The 17,658-nt window shown below is 38.7% G+C and overlaps 1 protein-coding gene across 1 annotated transcript in view; it reads left to right on the top strand.

The window, feature by feature from the left end:
* The window catches only part of CUBN (cubilin), a 304,566-nt gene extending 288,110 nt beyond the window's left edge, over positions 1-16,456 (top strand). The window contains exons 57-64 of the mRNA XM_044678922.1: positions 1,008-1,216; positions 7,608-7,770; positions 8,114-8,319; positions 9,049-9,196; positions 10,387-10,568; positions 12,933-13,098; positions 14,440-14,675; positions 16,147-16,456. Of these exons, the coding sequence (XP_044534857.1) occupies positions 1,008-1,216; positions 7,608-7,770; positions 8,114-8,319; positions 9,049-9,196; positions 10,387-10,568; positions 12,933-13,098; positions 14,440-14,675; positions 16,147-16,254 (1,418 nt within the window). The 3' untranslated portion in view covers positions 16,255-16,456. The remainder of the gene's footprint in view (positions 1-1,007; positions 1,217-7,607; positions 7,771-8,113; positions 8,320-9,048; positions 9,197-10,386; positions 10,569-12,932; positions 13,099-14,439; positions 14,676-16,146) is intronic.
* The last annotated feature ends 1,202 nt before the right edge of the window (positions 16,457-17,658 follow it).

The raw sequence follows: 17,658 nt of genomic DNA, 5'->3' as shown, positions 1-17,658 counted from the left end.
AGGTGGTGTGTGTGGAGGGGGTTGGGGGGTGGTTGCTCAGCCCGCGATTTAGTGAGAGCTGTTTCACCCCTTTATAGCATGGAAATGCCTCGATTCCACGTACCTTCCACGCTGTGCCCTGTTGTGGGGTTCCTCCGTTTGTCTGGACTTGTTTTTATGTCCCCTTGAGGAGTTTTGTGTGTTTCGGTCAGGAGAGGTTAAGAGCTGCTTCTTACTCTGCCGCCATCTTAACCCGGAAACCCTGAGGAAATAATTTTGATGAGCGTAATCTACCTCTTTCATGCTTTTCATAATCAGGAGAATTATCAAGTGATCAATCAAACCCCTCAGTTATGGGATCTATTGAGGAATCTTGTGTGACCTTAACACATATATGGGAGTTGCCTTACAAGAATTGCCTGAAGGTTGACTTTTGCTTCAACAACGTCAATGCTTTTTTGTAATAAACAAACAATAAACACAGTGGACTCTTGCATTCTCAGCACTTTTCAGTCAAATCCCTTTTTTTCACCAAGGGAAGTCAAATAAGCCTGGATAAATTAATTATAAGACATCCTAAAGTGACTGCAGACTAGCCTCTTGACCTTCTAACTCTCAGTGAGGGGAAGAGGACTGAGCTGTAACCCATTGATCACCAGGTATTTTGATGAAATGATTTATTCTTAATATGGGTTTAGAAAAACCGTACAGTACTTTGTTGCTTTTTTTAAATTCACAAATAAAAAGATTTTTGTCATCTTCCTTTCTAGTTAACCATGTTGGGGATGAAATAGGGAGCATGTGCATAATAATAAAGGAAAAATCAGACTGGACTGAAAACAAATTTTATTTTAACCCATTCCTAAGCCAGTCAAGAATGTGGTGGTGTTCATCAACAAGTGACAGAAAAAAGGACCCTAAAATTCATTTTCTTAAATTCAAAAAAATGGAAAATAAGGACTATCAACTCCTTTATATATTTGTTTTCTTGGGTAAGTGATAGAGTTTCTTTCCTTTTTTATACCCAGGACCTCAGCATGGCTGTGGAGGTTATCTGACAAATTCAAATTTCACCTTCGCTTCTCCCGATTCTGATGCTGATGGCAAATACGACAAGAACTTAAACTGTGTGTGGGTCATAACAGCCCCTGTCAACAAAGTAATCAACCTGACCTTTACTACATTTTTTCTGGAAGGACAATCTTCTCTTCGAGGATGCATTTATGATTATGTAAAGGTACAGAAATCAGGTTTTTAATGAGATGCTAGTAATCACAGCCTCCAATTGCAGGATGCCTCACTAAACTGCATAGAATGCCCCACTGAAAGATTACAAGTAAATTGAATTCTTATAAAATAATTTATTTTCCAATTGACTTAGACTCTAACTTCAGAGATGCCTTGTCTTTACTTCTGCCTGATTTTTAATTAGTTTTGTTTAAAAGCAGAAAGTTGGAGATGTGTAACTAGAGTACCAAAAACAGAGGATGAAAGCTGTAGCAAATCACATTGAAGCCATGAGAACCTATAGTCTCTCTTTCAAAGAAAACAAAGACGTATAAGAGTAGTAGGCCAAAAGGGAATTTGGGGAAATACTCATGGTTGAAGTGAGAGAAGAACTAGTACAAGAAATGGAGAAGTTACCAATGGCACATGCCCAGGTTCCCCCCAAGCTCTCAGTTTATACAGATCAGATTTTGTCTTGGAGCAAGTGTCTCCTCTTATGGCATATATATTTGACTTGTTTTGGCCCCAGGCAGAGTTTACTCTGGGAATAACAGAGTAAAATTTATGTCTGGACTTCCACAAATGTGGTCAATGTGGTCAATGTGGTAAAATGATCTCTAGTTCCCATGCAAGTACTCAAGATAACAATAGGACAGCTTTTATTTCACTCCACTTACAGAATGTAAGAGAAGTCATCCAAGTGCATAAAATTCCCTCTTAAGTGAATATCACTTTCCTCTCAGGGATCCATAAAGTCATCTAGATGCACAGCTCATGGTGCATACAAAATCCTTGACCTCTGGTTTGGTCTTCATTCCAAAGAGAAAGTATCTTGAGGCTCCTAGAGTAGCCAACACTCTGGCAAGGGTCTTCTTCACTCCCTGGACACATAGAAGCTTCCAGTCTCCTGGCATATTAAAGTCTTTGATTGGAGGCAACATGATATAGGGGAAAGAGCAAAAGTTCTGGTGTCAAAGGAGCTTTGAAATCAAAACACTGATGCTCAATGCCTGTGTCCCAACAAATCACGTAACCTTCCGGTGCCTCAGTTTCCTCATTCATAAAATGAGAGGATTTTACTGGATGGCCTCTGAGGCTATGAATAAATAAGCTATGAACTTATTCATTCAAATTTCCTTTTTCCAGTGAGTTCCAGCTTCCCACACTTCATTTGGGGTTTCTGAAGAGGCAATCCCTTTCCCATCAGGGCTATACTACTCAATTAATTCATATTAGCACCAAAGGGTAAAGTCTAAGTTTTTTTAAAGTTCACCTGTATTATAGCTAAATCATAGGTTCATAGGATTATAGACTTAGAGCTAGACAAGTCCCCAGGACCATCTAGTCCAATTCTCTTTGTTTTATCAACAGGCAGATTGAGGGTCAGAGACCCAAGTCACAGTAAGTGGAAGAACTCACATTAAGACTCAAATCATCTAAGTCTCGATGTAATGCTCTGCCCAGCCCAACATGGCAGATCCCCAGCTTCAGGTTCACTATACTCAATATTTGGGTCAGGAATGATATTTCTGTAGGAACTCAGCGACTTTGCGCCATTCTCCACAGCTGTTCTCTCTTGGGCTAAGAGATTATAGCACTGCCTCTCTGTAGCTAGGCTTAGGACATTGGAGTTTATATGAAACTAGATCATGTAACTCCGTCCCCTTCTGGAGCCATATGATTGAAGGAATTTTTTTTGTATGGCAGAAAACATAACTGAAATACACCTCTGTTCCAAAGCTGTTCCCTCTGTCTTCTCCTCCTCAGGACACAACTCTACTCTTAAGCCTCTGATTTCTGGTTTTCACTCAGTTCTCTTCCTCTCCTTTTCTCCCTCTCTCCCTTTTCTCCTATTCTTCCACCCTTTCTATTTGTTTGTCTGTCTGTCTATCTTTCCTTTTTTTACCCCTCACCCTTGTCCCTTGCTTTATCTTCTCTGAAAATGATCAGCCTTGCAACTGACCCCCTTCTATAAGCAAAGGAACAAGCTATAGCTCCAAACCGCAGCAGCCCAAGCCAAACTGTCTTCCCCAATCATTGAAATTTAATTATTCATATTGAATCAAGAATTCATGAGTCTTCCTATATTCATAATCAAGAGTTGACCAATAGAATGCCAGTGGAAAATGCAAGGTCTGAAATAAAGGGTCAACCCCTTAGAAACTCATTAAATTGATCATATTTCCTTTATCAATGCCCCATGATAATAACACAAAGGTTTACCAAGGAGCTTTCCTTATCATGACTAAGGTACATTGAAAAGATCCTTGAAGTTGGAATCAGAGGACCTGAATTCAAGGTTCTACTACTCACTTTTGTGAACTTAGGCAAATTATTTACCTTTGCTTAGTCTCTATTTTTCACCTATAAAATGAGAGGTTTGAAATGGATAACCTATAAAGTTCTGGTTAGCTTTAAATCTATGGTCCTGTGGACCCTAAAGGATAGGCAATGGAAGTGTTATTAACAGCCATTTTATAGATGAGGAAACAGACTCAGAGAAGTTAAATGATTTAGCTATAGTCATCCAGAAAATATCAAAATTGTGCTTTAGAATATAGGAAATATAAGAAAAAAATATAATATTGGATTGTATGTCAATATGTGCCATATATTATGCAGTAGTCAAGGAAGATGGAGTTGAAAAAGTCTCTGGACTTGGCACAATAATCACTGGTGACTTTATAGAAAGTAGTTTCATCAGAGCCAAGATCAGAAACCAGATTAGAGAAGGCTAAAGAGAGACTGCAGATCTCAAGCTACTTAGGTTTTTAATTCTAATAATGAGACCAAAGAATCAAGGCTGAATTGTAGGGCTGACCAATATATGTCATTATAGAACAGATTACTAAAGGATAATGTGAAATCTCCTCTTAGGTCTTTAAAATAAAACAAAATAGGTACTAATTTCATTAAAGTTGCTAATAGTATAGTTCTGCTTGTAAACAGAGTAGCTGAGTAGTTATATTATGAAGCTCTGCGATGCCGCAATATCATTAAAACTAGCAGTGAGAGACCCAAAAGAATTGCCTGAAGTACTTATTAACAGAAACTGCCATTTCAAATCTAAGAAATTACTTTTGATTCCAAGTGGTTTTTGTTCTTAATAAGAACTATAAAGAGGCCTTGTCTTGCTTTACATATTAGTGCCAATGGCAAGTGTGGGAATAGTTTTCTTTTCTCCAAATTTTCAGACCCTTTCAATTCCTTTTATCTTTCAGTGATACCACACCTTCCCTGGTCACCCTGACAGGGACCGTTGGAGTTGTCCTCCACTCATCCCTCATTATCATTCCGTATTTCATACACAAAATCATTTGGAAAGTTTTTCATAACCACCACTTCTTTGCCATTTCTGCATTATTATTCATATACAAAGTCCTCATCCTTTGATTTTGAATTTTTGTAATAGCCACCTAGATGATCCCCCATTTATAATTAATCACACAAACCACAACTGGATTAATCTTTTTTTTAATTTTATTTTTTAGAAAAAAATTTTTCCATGGTTACATGATTCATGTTCTTACTCTCTCCTCCCCCAAAACTCCCCCCCCCACCGTAGCCAACGTGGATTTCCACTGGTTTCTTCATGTGTCATCGATCAAAACCGATTTCCATATTATTGATAATTGTTCTAGGGTGGTCATTTAGAGTTTACTTCCCAAATCATGTCTGCATCAACCCATGTGTTCAAGCAGTGGCCTAGCAGTACCATATTTTAAACTATACTATAAAGCAGTCATCAAAACAATATGGTACTTCAAAAATATTTATAGCTGTGCTTTTTATGGTGGCAAAAAACTGGAAAACAAAGGTCTGCCCTTCAATTGGGGAATGGCTGAACAAATTGTGGTATCTGCTGGTGATGGAAAACTCTTGTGCTCAAAGGAATAATAAACTGGAGGAATTCCATGTGAACTGGAAAGACCTCCAGGAAGTGATGCAGAGTGAAAGGAGCAGATCCAGAAGAACATTGTACACAGAGACTGACATACTGTGGTAAAATCAAATGTAATGGACTTCTTTACTAGCAGCAATGCAATGACCCAGGACAGCTCTGAGGGACTTATGGTAAAGATGCTACCCACATTCAGAGGAAGAACTGCAGGAGTGGAAACACAGAAGAAAAACAACTGCTTAAACACATGGGTTGATGTGGACATGGTTGGGGATGTAGACCCAAAACAACCACACCAATGCAACTATCAATAATATGTAAATAAGTCTTGATTGATCACATGTTAAAACCAGTAGAAATGTGTTTTGGATGTGGGAGGGTGTTAAAGGGAGGGTGAAGGGCAAAGTAAAAACAAGAATCATGTAACCATGGAAAATTTTTCTAAAAAAATAAAACATTCAAATATAAAAAAAAAAAACAACAATATGGTACTAGCTAAGAGAAAGAAGAGAGGATCAGTGGAACAGACTTGGGGTAAGTGATGTCAGCAAGACAGTGTATGATAAACCCAAAGAGCCCAACTTTTGGGACAAAAATCCATTATTTGACAAAAACTGCTGGGAAAATTGGAAAATAATATGGAAGAGATTAGGTTTAGATCAATCTCACATCCTATACCAAGATAAATTCAGAATGGGCAAATGGCTTGAATATAAAGAAGGAAACTATAAGAAAATTAGGTGAAAACAGAATAGTATACCTGTCAGTGAGTAAATACTCTTCAAATAAAATAGTATTCCTTTTTATTTTTCACCTTCCCCTTCCACATTACTGGTATAAAAAGTCTTGAAAATCTTTCAGAAATTCCACAAAACTTAAAACTTTAGGAATGAAATGATTAATACTACAGGTTAAATTGTGCACTCGTTAGACCTGTCAAAATATTCCTTTTATTGAAGTAGGACTTTGACAGAGAGTTATTATAATGTATTTATTATATTTGTACAATAATATATAATCACTTTGTTGTGAAGTTGAATGCTGTTATGGAAGTCTTCATTTTGGGGCTTCCAAACCTTTCTTATTCTCATTTTCCATCCTCGGTGGTTCATTGAAAGAAGAAGCGTAGCAACCCTCTTAAGTCGTCAAGACTGTACTGACCTACATTTGGGAGAGAAATTTCCTTACTAGGAGCTCCCACTACCAGGGATGGCCCAGATTAGTCCCTATTCCTCATTTCATTAGCATGTCACTTTGTAGAAATAAATAATTTCACAGACCCTCAGAAGAGACCTCAGCGCCCATTGTTACCTGACCAAGAAGCCCTTTTATAGCATCCTCAGTGTTTGCTTCAAGACCTCGAATGAGGGGGAATCCACAGCCTTTCCAGAAACCACTTCTTTTTCTGGAGAGCTCAAACCGATAGGAAGTATTTGCCTCACATTGAGCCCGAATCTGCCTCTCTGCAACTTTCAGCCATTGTAGCTAGTTTTGCCTTCTGGGGTCAAACAAGAAAATTCTCTGTGTTCATTAGGAAGGCAGTAACATGCCATCTAGTGATGGAGCTGCTTATTTCTACTTTGAGCTTGGTGATTTGATTTTATTTTTTCTGTTTCTGCTCCATTTATTTAGCTAACTTTTGCTAAGTGTCTATTTTATTTCACACTTTAGCGTCCTATTAGAGCACTTGCCACATCCAGTAGCAATAGCTTTCCTCTGAGATCCCTGAAAACAACCGATACTTTTCATTTAAAACTTACAAGATACATTTCACCCCTAAAACAAAAAAAGCCAGCCTCCATTTGTTTAGGAATACCACGAAGAAGGAGAAAGAATTCTGGATTGAATGTTAGGAGATAGATTGTCTTCAGTAGCATTTTTATCTCACCTTTTCTCTACCCTAATAAAACTATGTGTATATTCAAACTTCTGAGTGAAGACATCTCTATATCTGGATACAAATTTAATTCATTTTCCTTTCATTTTCCATTGATTTTTTTAAAAAATAGAATAATTAAAAATGCTGGAAACTCCATTTAGACATCTCATTTCTCTGTATGTCCTTTTAAAATCAATTCAATAAGTTTAATTTATGAAACATCTTCCTAGCTATGCTGGACACGGATGATGCCCTCATTACAAATGATAAATATTCTGACCTCATTGAATTTATGGCATAGATCACCGAGAGTCAGCATGGAGTGGTGGATAGAGCATTGGACTAAGAGTCAGGAAGACGCAGGTTCAAATCCCATCTCAAGCAGAGTGACTTGGGACTGCAGTTTCCTTAGTTATAAAATGAGGAGATTGGACTCCGTGGTTCCAGTTCTAGCCCGTTGATCCTGCAATCGGTGCCTTGATTGGACAGCTTGCAATGATGCATCTGCTAGAATCATCCCTTGGTCTGTCTGGCGTCAGACCAAATCTTGGAGCATTTCAAAGCAGATGAAAGACCAAGAAGCCTCAGGATACCTGAACAAGCTCTTTTGTCTTTTTACAGGCGTACGATGGTGATAGTGAAAACGCCGATTTGGTGGGCACGTTTTGTGGTTCCACACTACCTGCTCCTTTTATCTCTAGAGGCAACTTCCTTACAGTTAAATTTGTCAGTGATAATTCTGTAGAAATGGAAGGATTCAATGTGACATATGCCACCTTGGACTGTGAGTAATTGCAAGGGGTCTAAAATACTGCCCCCACCCCAAAAAAAATCCCTTCAACCAAGTATGTCTAGAATACCTTGACTCTGTAGAAGTTCAGCTTCTCCATAATATAAACAGGACCCCTTCCCTACCCTAAGAAGCCTGGACTCCTTTGTCCATGAAAGCCGGAGTCAGTCCATTAGCACAAATATAAAATTGTGGATTATTCCCTTAAGGGCGGCAGCTTTCCTACCTTTGGGCTTCACGTTTACTCATCTATAAAACAGAGATAATAATGTGAGGATCAGAGAGGATCCTGTATAGGGAAATACTTGATAAACTGTTATTTCTCTCTCTGGCACAGTACCCTGCGGAGGAACATTCAATGCCACGCAGACCCCACAGACCGCTGCTTCACCTCATTCTCCAGATCCCCTCTTCCCACTGTCTGTCTGTACTTGGGTCATTGATGCACCCCCCCAGCAGCAAGTCAAACTGGTCATAGAGGCATTTCAGCTCCACTCTGAGGACTGCTCCCAGAATTACCTACAAATTCAGGACTCCCCAGAGGTAATGAGAGTCACAGAAAAAAAATGCCTTTTCTCCTGATTCCGCATAACTTGTTTAAATCGAGTCCTCCCAAAGTTAGGGAGGGTAAGGGATTCATTCAATCAATAAAACATTTATAAGCCCCTGCTCTGTGCCAGGAGCTGTGTTAAGTGTTGGGGACACAAAAAAAATGGCAAAAGATTCAGACCATACAATTGCAGAAGGCCCCTTTCATGCTTTATGGTTTTGTAGGTTTTCAATAATCATCTCATTTTATTTTTTACACTAGTCTCTATTTTATTGAACAACAATAAGGAAGCTTTTTTTGCCTCTTCGGTGGGGCCCAGGATGAAGGTTTATATGAAATTTCACTCTCCAGCGAACAGTGGGGTCACAACGTGTGATTTTTATTTATGAAGTGAATTTACATATGTTTCTATATTCATGCAGTTAAGCAAACATTATTATGATTTCAATCTTCCATGAAACCATTCATATCAACTCTCACATATTTTTTTGACTACCATGGAGAGACACTTTTATGAAATGAAAAAAAAATCATCATTATTTTCTTCCTTCCATGCATAAATTGTTAATCTTCCTGAGTGAATAGGGAGAGTAAGCCATGACCACTCCATGCCTCGTTGTAAGCTCTTTCATGTTGAGTGTCAGAGCTGATTTTTGGCAGAATGTTTAGATAATATTTTAATATGTAATTTGAACACTGACTTTGCACCTATTCTATTTCAGAATGATCAGAGCCCTGTGCATAAATTCTGTAGAGATGATGCATCCGCTGTACCTGAGTTTTATTCTTCTCATAGAACTGCTGTTGTGGTTTTCAAATCACAAGAATTCCAGAGTGACAGTAGAGTCAGATTTACCTATCAAGTCGCAGGTGAGTAGCAAAACATTCTTTTGTTTTATATATTATAATTTGATTTTTACTGTTTTTATTATTTATTTTTATATTATAATATATTATATTATATTATATTATTTAGTATTATTTTATTTAATGTATTATTATTTTATTATTCCATTAAGTATATATGTTCCTTTTACTAGTGATATTAACTCACACAGGATGAATGGGCTTCTCTATGAGACCAGATTACAAAAAGATGTTGCTAAATCTGTTTTAAGCACCTACTCTGTGTCAGGCTCTACACTAAGCACTGGAGATACAAAGAAATGGAAAAAACAAAACAAAACAGCTTCTGCTCCCAACCAGCTCGCAGTCTAATGGGAAGGGCATCATTCAAACAACTACACACAAATAAAATATAGATACGCTAAACAGGTGATAATTTTAGAGAAAAAGCACCACTCCTGTCAAAGGGAATTAGGAAGAAAATTTAAAAAAAAAATAAAGGGAATGAGGAAAGACTCCTCACAGGAGGTAGAATTTTACCTGAGACTGGAAGGAAGTCAGAGAAGCCAGGAGATGGAAATGGGGAAGGAGAGCCTTCCAGGCACAGTGGGCAGCCAGTGAAAAGGTAGCGTCCAAAGATGGAATGTCTTATTCAAGGAACATCAAGGAGACTAAGTGAAAATGTATTTTTAGTCCAAATGACTGAGTATTGTTTTCGACCTGGGTCTTCAGTAACAAATACATTTTACTTCTCTAGTTTAGAAAAGTAAACGATGCCTTTGAGATCTTGAACAATTTATTGAAAGCAGTGAGAAAAAAGCCTATTCACAGATGCTGTGATGGGGCCATCCTTGGTTTGGATAAACCTAAAATAGTTCATGATGAAAACAAACAACCCTTAGACTTTTGGATTCAGCGGCAAACAATGTAATCAACAAAAAGTTTTCAGTTAATCAGAACTAAACAATTTTCAAAGAGGATTAAAAGCAGTTTGTTTTCTTGTGATCTCCAGAAATGTCATCTGATTCAGCATTGGTATAATCAGGAAAGAGGAGAGAAAGGCAGAAGCTCGGGGACTGCCCCCTGTTCATTAATATTAGCTACTTAATATTCCTTGAATAAGGAATGAAAGAGAAACAAAGTGACATGATGACTCCTGTTCAATGAAAATGCTGTGTTTTTCCTTCTTCTTCTTCCCTCCCCACTCCATCAAGATTGCAGCAGAGAATATAATCAAGCCTTTGGCTATCTGAAGAGCCCTGGCTGGCCAGAGAACTATCGCCATAACCTGGACTGCTCCATCATCCTCAGAGCCCCGCAGAACCACTCCATCACTCTCTTCTTTCACTCTTTCAGCGTGGACTCCACAAGGGAATGCAGAGATGACTTCCTAGAGGTAACTGGCAACCCAGTTTAATCGAATGAAAAATTGCAAAAGCTCATTCTCAAGAGGTGCAGTACCAGGCCCGAAGTAAGGAACTCTTCCCAAATTCAAATCCAGCCTCAGACACAGACTGGGTGACTTTGGGCAGGTCACTTAGCCCTTTTACCTCTTTTTCCTCATCCATAGAATGAGTCAGGGAAGGAAATGGCAAAATGGTTTCGTATCTTTGCCAAGAAAACCCCCCAAGAGGTCATGACGAGTGAGACAAGTCTGAAAAAACAACTCACGTCTCCATTTTCTTCCCGACTACGTGGCTGAGGGCACGTTCTTTCTCCCCTCTATCAAATGGGATAACATTGGCCTCCCCAGAGGGCTCAGGTGGAGGGAGGGAGAGCAGGTCCTCCCGGGGAGGGAGATGAAGTGGTTCATCCTAGAGATGGCGCTTCTAAGACTGGACTCACCCTTTGCTGGAAGGGCCTGAAGACAGACTATTCCTGGAGCCTTGAAAGGTTTCCAAAGCTTTTTTTTTTTTTCCAATCTGGGATTTCATCTTAAAATGCACATGGAATTTAACATGGGATTGTTACCCCTCTATTTATATAAAGTAGATTTAGGCATTATCACCAGATGTAATAATAAAGAGAGCCTGTAACCAATGTTTGATCAAGAGGAGAGAGAGAGTCTGTGTAGTAAGTCTCTCTTCCAGCTCTCCCCTGGGGCCAAATATACACTGGGAGACTTTAATGGGGTGTCACCCCAAAACTGGATGACCTGGATGGTGGTGCCACCCCACAGGAGTTGGGGGTGAGGCTTCTCTATAAGAGGAGGTCTGTGGTACTCTAATCTGATTTTGAATAAGAATGAGGTTCACACAAACCTCCCCCCAGTCAGTTAATTTCACAGCGGATGGTTTGGTTCAAGATGGAGCCAGCCAGACCAAGCTGTGGTTCCCCTCTCCCTTGTTGTCTGTCAGGCACTCTGGAACGCTATCTGACTGACGAATGGCTTTTATTAATCACAATTCAGGGATTGGGGAAAGGGGTGAAGGGCAGAGGGATTTTGGGGTGCCCTCTTTGCTATTGCTTTGGGGTCCATCACTTGGGTGGGATCCCTAGTGGTTCCCTCACCAAAGCTTCTCCCCTCACTCCTTCTCCTTCTGTTTTTCTATTTCTATCCTTTTCTATAATTGTAAGGTTTGACTGAAAAACGGTCTCTCAGGAAGGTTGGGAATGGGAGAAGGAGACTAAGAGATCGCTCCCAAAATGGAGTCCAAAAACTTAGCTGAGTTGAATTTTGAAGTCTTGATGGGTGAGGTGTGATAGAATGGCTTTGATCAGGGAATCAGAGTTTCAGTTTCCACTAGAAGATCCTCAGGAAGCCCTCAGAACTGGATCCAAGCTGGGATGTCCACCTCCTCTCTTGTCCCAGTCCTCTACCGGAAGATCTCTCCTCCTCCTTCCTTCTCCAGAGAATTTTCCACCAAATTCTCTCTGGTCTCAACTGTCAGTAACTGTCACCAACTGCCTTCTTCTGGCTCCTTTTGTCCCATCCCCGTTGCATCAATCCCATCCTTACACAAAGAGTACAGCTAGCCCTCCCTTATTGCTGGGAGTAGGCGCAGGGCACCCAGGATTCCGAAAATCCACATCAAGTTTTTGGCCCTCACTTCATACCAGAAAAGGAAAAGGTGGATTTTTTTTCTTTTTTTCTTTTATGGAGTGTTTACAGTACTTTATTGTAAAATACGGGCTAAGTATTTGGTCATAAGTTTTTATATATATATGTGTGTGTGTTTCTAATTTTTTTTGCCATCCACCAGCCTTTGTGTGTCATCTGTGGCTTCTGCAAAGTTCCCCAAAAACTTCCACTTAATTTCTTACATCAACTCATAATATATTGAAACAATATATTGAAACCATGATGGGGAAAGTTGTGATGTGGAAGAGAGACATGCACTAAGCTTGGAATCATGATCATTTTGTTTTGTTGTTATTTTTTTTTAATCCTTACCTTCCAACTTGGAATCAATACTGATTCCAAGGCAGGAGGCTGGCAAAGGCTAGGCAATTCGGGTTAAGTGACTTGCCCAGGGTCACATAGCGAGGAAGTGTCTGAGGCCAGATTTGAGTCCAGGACTTCTTGCCTTTAGGCCTGGCTCTCTATCCACTGAGCCACTCAGCTGCTCCTGATAATTGGGGTTTAATAGCACATCTTCAAAGCGCATTCGTGCTGAGTCAGCTCAGGTGGTTTGCAGAAATAGGAAAGTACAACTTTGCATGTATATCCCTTTTGCAAACTCCAGTTATACGGAAGCTACTAGGGATAGAGGCAGGGGGTAATATATGATTTATATTAAATAATTGCTTTTTTTTGCAGATAAGAAATGGGAGTGATGGAAGCTCCCCATTACTTGGCAAGTACTGTGGTTCTCAGCTTCCCAATCCCATATTCTCTAAAAATCATCTTCTGTATCTACGATTCAAGAGTGATGCTATCCACTCAAGTCGTGGATATGAAATCCTATGGACTTCATCTCCATTCGGTAAGCCATTAACTAGTGGCTATTCATGCTTTGTCAGTGATAAAGTAAGTCAGAAAATCTTGGAGTATCTCCTGGGAAAAGCAAAAGACAAAAGTGAAATAATATGTTTTCCAGTTATTTGTATAATGATTGAAGAAAGCAGAAGGGTTAATGGTAGAAATCTAGAAACTCCTGCATGTATTTTTTTTTTCTTTTTACCCTTTTTATTTTGATTAACAATGATTGCTCTTTCAGAAAAAAATGTATATCTTTAGAAAAATTCTAGTTATGAAAACATGTAAAATATCATAAATATGCATGAATGATTAACAATGATCATCCCTTCTGACATAAGTTAGAGACTCAAAGAAGTGCAGTAATGGGTCATTATTTATCATTAAGTGCATTGTCAGAGCTCAGGGATAGGAAAAGCTTTGTTAATAATTGTTTATTCTGTTTTTATATAACATCAAAGAGTGAAAGAATGTTGTCACCACTATATAGGCAGGTCATGACAAGAGAAGGAATTACCTCTTCATCCCAAACATCAGAAAATTCCATAGGAAACAGATATTTTTATGAAGTAGAGAATGCCATACCATGTGTCATAAATACTGATGGAGGGTAGGGATCTTTTCTAGACAGTCTCAGTACTGTAGGGAGCACATCATGGTTCTTTCATAAATACTGTTTAAAAATAATTTTAATAGGCATTGATAACTTTAAATTTTTTGGTTTGTCAGTCCCAAGATTGTTGCATTAATGACTTTTTTTAGTTTTATCTTTATTTTATTTTAATAACAAATTTCCACATAAGTTTCCCAGATTTATATGATTTATGTCATCTCCTTCCCTTCTTTCCTCCCCCATCCCAGAGCTGACAATCAATTCAGTTTGGGTTGTACATGTTATTATAATAACACGTACAGTTATTATCTTCAGATAATGACTTTTAAAAAAGAAAGATAGGGACTCCCTCACCTTCATTTTCATAATTCCTTCTCACCCCCCAATGCCTCAGTTTTTTTCTTTTTCATGCCCATCAGCTGCCTTTGTACCACTATACACCAACAGATCCACACTGCTAGAAACACATATTGTTTTCTTCATCTTTCTTTTCTTCTCACTTTCCCCCTCCTTTTGTTCTAAACTTCTCGATGGGGAACGTGGGCTTGGGAGAAGCTGTCTCTGAGCCAGCTCCCTTTAGGGGGGGCTTTTCCTCCATGACAGCTCCGCAGATTCTCCAGTGACTCGCAGAAAAAAAGTCTTTTTCTAGCTTCATACATTTCACCAGGAACTTTCATTCTGAGCATTTTTTACTCTGCTGAAATCTGACTAACCTCTGTCCAACTTTTCTTCCAGGCTGTGGTGGAATTCTCTATGGGGATGCTGGCTCTGTGACGAGTCCTGGCTATCCCGGTACCTATAAGAACGGCACTCACTGTGAATGGACCCTCACCGCCCCTGCTGGAAGGACTCTCACAGTCACTTTTTATTTTATCAGCATTGATGATCCGGGAAATTGTATCCAAAACTATCTGATTGTTTATGATGGACCTGACGCCAGCTCTCCTTCTTCTGGACCCTACTGTGGAGCGGTGAGTGAAACAGTTTCTGGGAGCCAAATTTTATTCATTTAAAAAATGTGATCCAAGATATGGGTAACTTAGTGTGCATGTGGAAGGGCTAAGAAAAGCAAAGCAGCAAAGTGAGACCCTTCCTGAGGAGGAGGAGGTCCGTGCGTCTTTCCATCTTGGAGGAATGAGCCCCATCTACAGGGCTTTCTGACAGCAGCATTAAAAGGCTTTTCCTTGCTGCTTTTATGTACAGCCTCTGAATGAAGTAGCTCAGGAAGCAGTGGACAGAAACATGGTACCACCCGCTGCATTACATCAAATGGCAAGAATATTTGAGCAAGAAATAATAGATAAACTAAACCGATGCTGAATACAGAGGTTAAAAGAAATGCCAGGAACACTTGCTGAGTTCTATAGCTTGCTCTCCTTGGACAGTCCTGGGGAAAGTTCTGAATTCCATGAAAGAGGCAGTGGAGGAGAGTGGGACTGTTGCTAGATATATAATATATAATATATATAATATATAATATATAATATATAATATATAATACTCAGCTCTGTGAGATAGAGAGGAATTGGGATTCTTACTCTGCCACTGACCACAGCCAAGTCACTCTATTTCTTTAAGCTGGTTTCACCTCTGTACTAACTGCTCTCTAAGGACCCCTTCCATCTCTAAAATCCTCTGATTCATTCATTTAGTATTTACATTTTCCTAGAGTTTTCATACACGAAGACTGTAAGACAACATTCTTCATTAAGATACTTGCATGAAAGGTACTCATTGAGTAAAGAATGATCATCTTTTTTTCACTTTATAAATTAAGTTGAATTACTATTGGTTTAAATGCCTCATCATCAATAGCTTCAGATTTGGACAAGCTAAAAAAAAAGGCAAAAAAAGTATCAAAAACTTACAAAAAGTGAATCAAATGAAAGCTAAGAAGTTGTCAGATAATTATTACGCCTAGTGATCAGTAATAAAGATAATAATGAATATATAAGCAATAAAGGACATATAAACCACATAGTATTGCATTGATATATTAATGCAATAAAGAATATTTAACTGGAAGTGATGCAGTTATACCATCCTACCTTTAAAAGTAGAAGCAATATAAAAAGACTAGACTAGAAATCAGGAGTACCACTTGTCATTGATTCCATGTATGACCTTTGATAAGTTGCTATAAACCTCTAGGTCTTGGTTTTCTTATTTTCAAATTTAAGGAGTGAGGAAAGATCATCTCTAAAGGGTCTTTTGAGTTTTAACATTACAAGATTTTTCTTCTCTAACCACTTTAGGTCAGTGCAATCTCTCCCTTTCTGGACTCCCATCTAGAGTTTATTATCCATGCCACAGAACACAGTATAGGAAGGATTAGTGAAAATTGAACAGTCTCTCTATATAGTGCTTTTACTATGTGATCATTTCTAGGAAAATGCTTAAATTTGAGAAAACTTAATTTCTTTCTCTTTTTTTCAATTTTAGGATACAGAGATAGCACCATTTGTAGCCTCTTCTAATCGTGTCTTTATAAAATTCCATGCCGAATATGCAGTTTCCCCATCAGCTTTCCGATTAACCTGGAGCAGTTAGAGACCAAAGCTACTCTTTTTAGTTGGCACTTTGGTTCTACCGAAGAGATAATCAGTTCATAAAGTATTTGACAAAATGCTGCCAATGTAATAAGTTAGAATTGAACATTATTTATTGTGTAGTTTGGTTGTTGGGAACAACTTGTGCTTTTTTCCCTCCATGGGAAAAATATTTGTGCACTATTAAACATGAAGCAAATCTCCCAGAGTTTTGGTTATGTTTCATTTTAAATTATGTTTCATAAATTAAAATTGAAATGTCTCTTACATGTTTATATGAAAGATGTGTCAAAATTGTTTTAGAAATGAAAAAATAAAAAAAAGATCAAATAGAAATGTTACCATTACAAATGTTAATCATGAGAAAATAAACATAACTGAATTTAACAATTGTGCTATTTTAATTTTTTAATATTTACCACAACTTGGTAATTGATTCTATATAAACAAAAGTATACATACTGTGATAATTAGATTAAGTCTACACTGCCCATCTTTAGATTTAATCACCAAAGGTGAGAGCACCTCCCAATTCTGGGAGGTCCATAACTCACGTGTGCTAGAGTGGATGACGAATCAGAATCGACTGACCACCCCCTAGGCGTTCTATGAGAAAGCATCTATTGTGACTGGACACACAGGCTAGGGGAAGGCACAGGAAGTGACGCATAAGTGACCCCTTTAAAAAGAGGGAGTTGAGCGAGTGAGGGGTTTCGGTTGAAGAGGGCAGCTGGTGACGGACCTCTTCTGGTTCATGGAGGAGTGTTGGAACACTAAGACCCCGGTGAGACTGCTTTAAATATCTTCTTTGAATTCCACGTGGTAAGTTTAAAGACTGACTGAATCTTCCTGAACTTCTCTTAAGAAACTTTTTTTTAATAGACTCTGTGAATGAAGTTTTACTTCATTCACCTCCAGGCCTCTGGCCCTCTAACTCTTGGCTGAGGGTTAAGATCTACCTGGATTGATTAGAGGATTGTAGTAAATTACCTACTGGGTTAGATTCTTATTTCCTTATTTCCTCTCTCTCTTCTTAATTGTAAATAAACTTCCATAAAAGTCGATTTTGACTTGAGATTATTCTTAATTGAGGATTGATAATAGTTCAGTCCTCTGGCGACCATCTTTCTTTTAATATATTGAACCCCAAACCCCCCTTTTCCCCCTTACAATACTTTGATGGGTCTGCCATCTTATTAATGGAGCAGTAATACATTTTTGTGTCACAGCAGTAAGTAGCAGTGCCAGTTGTATGTTGTGGGGGGGAGTTTGATGGGAGGCAGGGAGTCCCACACTCCTGAAAGCAGAGAACCCTATAGATTCCCAAGAAAGCACAGAACCACATCAGGATGGCCTTGAATGGTTTAAAAGGTAAGTGAGTTTTCAAACCCGGCCTCAGCCACTT

The sequence above is a fragment of the Gracilinanus agilis genome, chromosome 5, assembly GCF_016433145.1.
Source record: "Gracilinanus agilis isolate LMUSP501 chromosome 5, AgileGrace, whole genome shotgun sequence".
Taxonomy (NCBI): Eukaryota; Metazoa; Chordata; class Mammalia; order Didelphimorphia; family Didelphidae; genus Gracilinanus; species Gracilinanus agilis.
The sequence above is the reverse complement of the archived record's forward strand: the minus strand, read 5'-3'. Positions and strand labels throughout refer to the sequence as shown.